The 10,193-nt window shown below is 43.2% G+C and overlaps 1 protein-coding gene across 1 annotated transcript in view; it reads left to right on the forward strand.

Moving 5' to 3' along the window:
- Positions 1-779: 779 nt before the first annotated feature.
- LOC115177824 (B-cell lymphoma/leukemia 11A-like) overlaps positions 780-10,193 on the forward strand; it is a 43,699-nt gene continuing 34,285 nt past the window's right edge. The window contains exons 1-2 of the mRNA XM_029738809.1: positions 780-1,248; positions 4,496-4,903. Of these exons, the coding sequence (XP_029594669.1) occupies positions 1,194-1,248; positions 4,496-4,903 (463 nt within the window). The 5' untranslated portion in view covers positions 780-1,193. The remainder of the gene's footprint in view (positions 1,249-4,495; positions 4,904-10,193) is intronic.

A 10,193-nucleotide genomic window follows, 5' to 3' on the forward strand; every position in this document is an offset into this window, starting at 1 on the left:
CATTGAATAGTGATAGTGTGAACTAGATCATCTGACAGCAAACACAATACGAATATCTATTTTCTCATGTCGACATGCTTTGAAATGAAATCCAAATGTCTAAAGTGTCCACTTTGATGAAGTAACCTGCCTGTTATAGGCCTGTGATTGGTCAATTGGTGTTGACAGTCTTCGGAACACCGATGATATCACTACCAATAAACTTAAATGATTTGATAGGCCTAGTTATTTTATGATTTATTAACCTTTGAAATGGAATGTTGGCCTATAATGTGACGTCGTAGTATTATATCGTTAGTGCAAGATGTGGAGTGCTTTTGCGCAAGAGCCAACATTAGGGTATTATTTAATGGACAAAATATGGTGGTAGGCTATGGACTGCTAAAATATGACATTCTTAAATATAGCCTATTTAATAAAGCTTTTAGCCTATCGGGCTGTATCATTGTAACATACGTTTCTTTAACCCATTGTTTACCGAAGGCACGGAGATCGATGTCCAAAATTAATTAAATAGAACTATTTACTTTATTATATCCAATTAAATCGATCCGTAAAGTGCACTCGCATCCTTTCCTCTCCACTATAAATGGTTGTTTTCCATGCAGTAATAGGGTGATGGTTCATATTTATTCTTAGGATTAAATACAATGGTCCCAATATTTTCTCCATATTTGTTGCCAAGAATCCTTCCACTTGGATGTGCTGTATCCCAAGATTCACGTTCATTTCCAATCTCTCTCTCTCGCTCTCTCCTTCTCTATTGGCCCGGCCCCCCTGATCTCTCTGTCCATTGGCGTCTTCGGGGTCCCTTTCTTTTTTCATATACGGATCCCGTAATGACTGTCCATTGGTTTTGTTATTCTATCTCCACCTCCTACTCCCCAGCGTTGCCCTGCCCATGTGTTGTATCTCTATGTCCATCCATCGACTGACGTTCAAGTTCGTAGGAACGTCACGTCCGCACTTGAACTTGCAGTTCAGGGGGCTTTGCTCATACCCCTCTCTCTGTCTTTGCAAAAAAGTCATGAAGACTGCCGCACAGCCCGTACCCCGCGCGTCATCGTGATGTGATCTATAATTCATTTTTTTTGGATGTCAAACGCATCGATGAAGATATTTTATCTGGAGTCTATTACATTGTAGGACGCCTCTGCCAATGTGAACTAAGCTGAACGCCACCACTTACCAACATGTCTCGCCGCAAGCAAGGCAAACCCCAGCACTTGAGCAAGCGGGAGTTTTCGCGTAAGTAGAATTGAAAATTGCTTCTTCTATAATCTGGTTAGATTATAGAACACACACAGCCTCTTCTCAATTTATTTGGAGAATGTTTGTAGGTAACTGGACATGACGCGGACCCGTGGACATAATTTAAAAGCGTGCCAAAGAACGCTGTCATTGAATCGGATAACTTTCTATCGAAAAAAGTTGGACCTTGGAAAATACTGTATATTTGGTAAACAATAACGTATAAGGTTATTTTGCATGTATGTCCCGATACTACAACACAGGCGTCTCTCGCTATTAAAGGACATCTAGGCTGTAGTGGAGGGATACCTTTGCCTATCAAGGTATCCTGTGGATATTTATATTTAGTCATATCAGATTCCGATATGGAATACGCAACGAAAAGCAAAGTTTATCCCCAAATAAGCAATCCCACTTTGTTATTACTATTTATTTGATAGCGTAGATTTTTTGGGAGAGATGTTTTCTTTTTTTGAATGGGGAGAAGGGATGTTTACATACTCATAGCCCATACAGAAGACCTCGTGTGTGGAAGCGAGCCAGCTTTCATATCGAGGAATATAGGATAGAGTTCACGATCCAAGAATACCACTGCACCTCCGTATAACCTAGTGATCCAATTACGTTGTTATCGTTTACATCATGAGTTAATGTGAGTGGATACAATAAGCATTGGAATAATTGGAGACGTTCTATTAAATCTACTATTGGACACTCCGGTACGTTACGTTTAACGAGGAGGTTCATTTCAGAGAGGGGACACGGGAGGTTAGGCTTTTATGCAATAACATATTACATCTGCGCAGGCATACTGAAGTGGTGTTTTAGAGTAATTTATGAGTTATACATGTATATTCAATAAGCTATTGCTTTTATGCTGTTTATGCCATGGTGTATAATGGCATGTTTTCAACTGTGCTCATTTCTTTTTTCTTACGTTACCGGGCTAGATCATTTGGAAACGAGTTTAAATAGTATGATTTTCCGTTAATACATTTTTTTGTTTTGTTCCACATATTCTGTAAATCGCTACAATGTTTCCACACGGTTGTTTCTCTTTTACCATTCAATTCTCGGAGGAAGCAAATTAGGTTCTCGTAACATATGCCTTCAATTGTAGTATATTTATGGACGGCGCCGGTAGGGGGCAGAATATGATTGTGGACATACACGTCGATGAACTTGAACTTGATCTAGGCTACTTTCTAGCTTTATCTACGTCGCCTGCTAGACCAAGCGCCGTTGTTCGTGGTCGTATATTTGATGTTCCTTGTTATGCCGTTGTGATATCTTATCAAGTATTAACTATTATAGTATTCCAAATCAATTAAAAGGGAATCATTTGAATAGATTTCTTCATGGATATTCAGTATTTTCCATTTCATTCGAAGATGGATAAAACAATAGCCAGCTGAGAACGTTTTATTTTCTGCAAGAAATGATCAGTAGGCAAAATGTGACATCATTTCAAACATCCATAGGCCACTGTAGGCTACCTCTGTGAAATGCATCGTTTTCGGTTAAGTAGCCTCACATTGGACCCTAGAGCATATTGCATGCCTATTCACTCTTCCAGGTATATTAGTCTCCTATTTCAACAAAATCTTAGTCTATCACAGTTTCTTTCAATTAAATGCCAAAATATGACAAAAATGTATCCTAATTGCCAAATCCTTAGTTATATCCACATTCTCACGAGGGACCTAGTTCATCATTCAAATATGACAAATGAGACGTATAGGCCTATAGGATTACAGCCTTACTAGCAAATGCATGGTAATAGTATTCAAATTGAATGCTCTGTAATTTACATGCATAGTTTGAAGTATTTGAATAGCTCGTTATGGCCGATTGAAAATAGCTTCCATTCAAGTAAGATTCCTCCTTGTCCATATAGGCTGTGTTGTATGAATCCCTGCAATAACAGCTAGGGTACTTGAAATAAGGGACCATTACCATGTTATAATTAGGTAATGGCTATTTAATAGCCTGTTTCCTAATTTCAGCAGTTATTTGATTAAGTTCAGTCAGCTGAAATTCTGGTGCTCTCTTGGATGTTGAGGAATAATATATACTTTTTTAATTTTTGTAACTTATTTTTGTAACCAGTTGCCTATACAACAAATTAGATTATTTGGGTTTGAAGGTAGAGTTTTTTGCACAGAGCCTCAGTCAGACTGTTATGTCCTGACAGCATAAGCTGTAGGAATTAAACTCAAATAAGAAGGAAAGATATTCCTTCAGCCCCTCCTCCCTGCCGCCTTCTCGTCTGACCCGACACAGAATTTAAGGTTCAGAACAGACAGCGAGAATTCATCACATTTTATCTTAACATCCCAGTTGGGCCTCGAGATGTCGTTTACTGTAGCTAGATGAACTATTTAAAAAAATGCTCCTTGACTGCTTGTATACTTCAGGGACCTACTCCACATACACCCCTCAATATCTAACCTCGGTTCACGAGATCCCAGCTCTTTTAACGAAAATGGGGTCCAATCATCTTGAACTCAAATTAGAATCTATTTTTTGATTCTCCGAGGTGTTAGGTTCATTAAAAACGCGAGATTGGCAGCACAATAAAGAGGGTCAAGCGCCTTAATCGTTCAGGCAGCAAGCAGCACGCTGACTGAACGGTGTCACTGGCAGGCTTATCGAAAAACAGTGTAGTAGCCTTGTCTAAGTCTTCTTCCTTCCTCCATACTTTCCTTCCTTCCTTCCCCCCCTTTCAAATCTGTCTCTCATACCTTTTCTAAGACAGTGCATCACCTGGAAATCCAATCACTATAAACCACAGGAGCCTTCTAGATTATGGTGATATTCATTATAACACTGGAAATGATCGTGACGATAACACTGATAATAATAGTTAAAACGATAGGACTGTAATAGAATTGAATTTGATTCTGCGGGCCTGCTACTGGGTGTTCATTCCTCTCTCTCCGTTGGTTGTGCCTTCTATATTATCAGTAATAATAGCCATAAAAACGATAGCAAGAGATGCATATGCAGATTTGCAACACTTTAGTAACCTATATACTGTGTCTCACTCTTCCTTGAAATGATACTTGAGTGTAGATCTCAATCAGTGTTTTGTGTCCACGGTCTATAAAGTATCTAACTCTCCACCACAGTTTGTCAGCTGCCTTGGATGAAATGTCATAGTCCTCTATGTAGATTTAAACCCTGTCATGTATTCTGTATAGAAGCATAACTGTCTATCTCCCCTCCTCTCGCTCCTCTCCAGCTGAGCCCCTGTCGGCCGTTCTCCCCCCAGACGAGGAGCACGAGGACCACCCCAGGCTGGGGCAGCATGGGGACAACAGGATCCTCCTCAAGGGGGACCAGGACCTGCTCACCTGTGGCCAGTGCCACGCCCGTTTCCCTCTTGCCCACATCCTGCTCTTCATCGAGCACAAGAGGCGGCAGTGCCGCGGCGCCCCCTGCACGGACAAAACTTTAGACGAAGGGCACAGGCGGTCGCCCTCCGCCGTTCCCCTCGCCTCGCCCCGTCCCTCCTCAAACAAATGCCGAGACAAACACCCGTCGAGGCGCCCCGTGGAGGTAGCCGTTCAGGTGTCGCCGCGCAACGATGATGAGGATTGTTTATCGACGCCCACCCACGGAATTATCCCCAAGCAGGAGAATATCACAGGTAATGACGTCACCATGACGATGATGATGACGAATGTAACAAATATGGCTGCCGATGTAAAGAACTTAAGCGACACGCAAGGTGTTTGGGTCTGAGGTTTACTGTAAGGTTTGGGTGTTGACGGTACTTGGATGGTACTTTAACGTTGTGAGTAGGGTTGCAAAATTCCTCAGGTTTCCAGAAATCCAGGTTGGAGGAATCCCGGAATCAGGAAGGAATGAACAGGGATTCCTCGAACCGTTGTTCTCTCAACAGGATAGTTTTGTGAATACCTGGGAATTTTACAACCCTAGTTGTGAGTAAGTGCCTTTGTTTTGGTGACGCTTAAAGCAAGATTATTGGATCATAGACCAATAAAAGGATTTACAGTACAAACTGCACAGAGCAGATGGACTTCGAGTTAGGTTCAATTTTGACTGGTGAATATGGATATCCACGAGGTATGACATTCTTACTACACTGCTGGGTGTAGGGTTGTTGAGTTTATCTCTGAAATGGGGATAGAAGCTCAATATAACTCCCATTCTACTCTCCAAAAGAAAGAGAGGGAGAGAGAGAGAGAGACGGAAAAAGAGAGAAAGGGTTGCGTCCCAAAAGGAACCATATTCCCTATATAGTGCACTACTTTTGATACAGGGCCCATATATAGTGGGCTCTGATCAAAAGTAGTGCACTGTATAGGGAATAGAGTGCCATTTGGGACGCAGCCCTGGTTTCTGTCTCATGTGGTCTTGATAGATGTATCGCAATCTTGCTGTGGTTTTCACAGAGACATATCTCTTCCCCTCAAATACATGCCTGCCAATTCATACTCCAGCGCTAAAATATAAAATAAAAAAAAACGTGTAGGAAAGTAATTACGCTGAACTGTCAAGGAAGAGGCATTTATTTGAGGAATCCTACTCGAGCCGCTAATTGTCAGGGTTCTCTTAGTCTTCATTTAGTTAATTAAGGACTTCTTACGGCGGTTGTCTAACCACAGCTAAATGAAGCAAGCAAAAACAACATGATGAGCAGCTCAAACAAATAGTTCTGTCTTACAGACGTTGGTGGAAATTAACTTTGTGTGTTTGACAGTTTCATTTTCCTTTTTGAATTATTATAAACATTTCTAGAAACAATTATGGCTATAAATGCGGGCTTAGTATAAAGAAAAGTAGTATGCTGCATTGAACTTATCAATGCTTCTGCGGAGGTGAGGCTGGTTTTCAGTTCAATGTTTTATCAGTGAGGGTTCTCCAAATGACAAATACCCAATAGGCAAACACACAGCGCCATGTACAATACCGTGGGGTATAGGCAAACACACAGATCCATGTACAATACAGTGGGGTATAGGCAAACACACAGCTCCATGTACAATACAGTGGGGTATAGGTAAACACACAGCTCCATGTACAATACAGTGCGGTATAGGTAAACACACAGCTCCATGTACAATACAGTGGTGTATAGGTAAACACACAGCGCCATGTACAATACCGTGGGGTATAGGCAAACACACAGCTCCATGTACAATACAGTGGGGTATAGGCAAACACACAGCTCCATGTACAATACAGTGGGGTATAGGTAAACACACAGCTCCATGTACAATACAGTGCGGTATAGGTAAACACACAGCTCCATGTACAATACAGTGGGGTATAGGTAAACACACAGCTCCATGTACAATACAGTGGGGTATAGGTAAACACACAGCTCCATGTACAATACAGTGGGGTATAGGTAAACACACAGCTCCATGTACAATACAGTGGGGTATAGGCAAACATACAGCGCCATGTACAATACAGTGGGTTATAGGCAAACATACAGCTCCATGTACAATACAGTGTCTATTGGTATGGACCCCAAAGGCCAAGATATAGCATAAATGGTTACTTTGAGATTTTGGCAATGAGGCCCTTTATCTACAGTACTTCCCCTGAGTCTAATGATCTTGTGGATACCATTTTTATGTCTCTGCGTGCAACTTGAAGGAAGTTGCTAACTATCGCTAGCTCAATTACTAACTAGTGTTAGTGTAATGACTCCAGTCATTACGCTAGTTAGCATTGGCCCCCGAAACTAACTCTAACTTCCTTCAGACTGAACACAGAGACATAAATGGTATCCACGAGTTCATCTGACTCGGGGGAAGTAGATAAATGGACTCATTGCCAAAACCCCGAAGTATCCCTTTAATGTACAATACAGTGGCTATTGGTATAGACCCCATAGGCCTAGATATAGCTCCATGTACAATACAGTGTCTATGTCGCTATGCTATCTGTGTTGGGCTGTGGTCTAGTTATCCTCTATTCTGTCAAATCTAATGACCTCTTGTATTTTATCAGTAATTATGCATCCGTTTGTTAAGCAACACACACACACACACACACACACACACACACACACACACACACAGACAGACAGACAGACAGACAGACAGACAGACAGACAGACAGACAGACAGACAGACAGACAGACAGACAGACAGACAGACAGACAGACAGACAGACAGACAGACAGACAGACAGACAGACAGACAGACAGACAGACAGACAGACAGACAGAGACACAGGCCCACTATGCCTCTTGGCTCTAGTCAGCTGCCTCTACAATCTTTCTATGCTCATTTAGATCATGATGCATAACGTCTCCACATGATATCACTGGGTCACTAACGTTATGCAATGGCCTTTTATTAACAGCACAAGCCTAATGGATCATGTGTGAGTGTGTGTGGTGTGAGTGTGTGTGGTGTGAGTGTGTGTGGCGGGTGTGTGTTTGGGTTTGTGTGTGGTGTTGCGTGAAGTGAGATTGATGAAGCCGTTCTTCGTCATCCTCATGCCCATCTTATGACTTCGTTGCCATCTTCCTTGTCCAGAGAGAGAGAGAGAGAGAGAAAGGAGGTCCAAGGAGATTGGGATGACGAGAGTCAAATATAGAAATATTTATAGAAATACACACGATGTTCCTCTAAATGTTGTTCTACGCTTTAATGGACTGACTCAAACAGACACTGTGGACCCGTATCGTGCCACCTCCCATGTTTAGCCGCTGGGATTCCACGAAAGCCACGTCCATGTTAATGTCATCTGTCCTAGGAAACTAAGGATGATCCATATCGATGACATGTTGAACGGGGCTAAAGAGGGTAGGTAGCAGGATATGAGACGTGGTGTTGTTAATGGTGTCTGTTTTAATCAGTGTGCGATTCATACTGTACTGTGAATGTCTTCATGATGGATCTAGGATACATACTGTCCCCAGCATCTCCATGGCTACGTCCCAAATTACACCTTATTCCCTCTATAGTGCACTGCTTTTGAACAGAGCCCTATGAGCCCTGGGGAAACATACTATAGTGCACTATATAGGGAATAGGGAGCCATGTGAGACATAAGTCAAAATACTGTTTCCTAGTGCGGGTGTCCCATGGCCAGACAGGAGACACCGTGATACTGACACCCTTACATTTAGGCACACACACACACGTACACACACACACACGCTTGCACACACACACACACACACACACACACACACACACACACACACACACACGCAATCCCCTTTTTGAAATGCAGAGTCCAACAGGGCTGATGTCTCTCTATGAAAAATGTAATCCTGTATGTGTGTGTGTTTGTTTGTGTTATGGACCATTAGGAGGAGCACACAGAACAGAACAGAACAGCGTACTTCCATTTGCATGATAAACAACTTAAGATATGCACAGGGACACACACAGGCCGGCTCCACATTATAAACAGAGCAGATGATCAGAAGGACACCGACAGGCTCAGAGTCAGACACAGACAGAGGCACAGACAGGGTCATGCACAGACACAGAGAGGGTCAGGCACAGACACAGGGTCAGGCACAGACACAGACAGGGTCAGACACAGACATGGTCAGAGGCAGACAGGGTCAGACACAGACAGGGTCAGGCACAGACAGGGTCAGACACAGAGAGGGCCAGGCACAGACAGGGTCAGGCACAGACACAGACAGGGTCAAACACAGACATGGTCAGACACAGACACAGACAGGGTCAGACACAGACAGGGTCAGGCCCAGACAGGGTCAGGCACAGTCAGGGTCAGACACAGACAGGGTCAGACACAGACATGGTCAGGCACAGACACAGACATGGTCAGACACAGACAGGGTCAGGCACAGACACAGGCAGCCTCAGGGTCAGACACAGACAGGGTCAGGCACAGACACAGGCAGCCTCAGGGTCAGACACAGACAGGGTCAGGCACAGACACAGGCAGCCTCAGGGTCAGACACAATACTCAGTCAATTACATGTACAGAGCAGACACTTTCCCTTTAAGGAAAAAAAGGACTCACATTTTAACCATCCAACACCCCACCAAACCTTCCCTTTAAGGAAAAAACGGACTCACATTTTAACCATCCAACACCCCACCAAACCTTCCCTTTAAGGAAGGAAAGGACTCACATTATAACCATCCAACACCCCACCAAATCTTCCCTTTAAGGAAGGAAAGGAATCATATTTTAACCAAACATACACCAGACTAGTGGTTTAGTGTATCTTCGTTAGCTGAGCCTACTTTCTGCCCATCCTGTTTCTGGGGGAACAAAGGTATTTAGCCAGGCTGTGTTGGCACCATGCCACCTTTCTCCCACCAGTCCCCCATCCGCCCCCTCTTTCACTGGGGGTGTCTGTCAGGCCTGGATGAGGGACTGAGGGTGGGGTTTGGGGGTTGGGCAGTGGAAGGGCGGTGTAGGGGCGAAGGAGTCCGACTCCTCCTTAGTGACATATTTGTCCCTTGTGTGACGGAGAATTCAAAGTGCAGAGACAGAGTGTGTATATCCTTCTGTTTGTGCTATCATTCAGATTTGAAGTAGAGAGAGATGTTTATTTCCCCTTCTAAAATGTCTAATTTGTTCTGGGAGACGAGCTTGTTACAGACGAGTAATGATGTGATGGTTCTGTACTTCCTCCTCCAATAATGTACACACCTGGGTTCTAATAGTACGTTTTAACCATAGAGCCACATTCACGTTTTGAATATGAATTGTTCCTGAAGAATGTTGTGTTCCAAAGCCTGAGTCCTAAATAAACACACATGTTGTCTACAGAGATTCACCAGCAGGCTCTGTTGTTTGGTTAGTGAGTGTTAGTGTACTTGAATACATCTGAGTTTCCAAGTGTGTGTGTGCAGCTTGAGTGTGTGTGTGGATATCCGTGTGTGAGTGTATGGGGGTATCAGTGTGTGTGTGTGTGTGTTAACGTTTTACTAGCCCGAGCATGCAGGCTGAGCTGAACA

This window comes from Salmo trutta, chromosome 38, assembly GCF_901001165.1.
Source record: "Salmo trutta chromosome 38, fSalTru1.1, whole genome shotgun sequence".
Taxonomy (NCBI): domain Eukaryota; kingdom Metazoa; phylum Chordata; class Actinopteri; order Salmoniformes; family Salmonidae; genus Salmo; species Salmo trutta.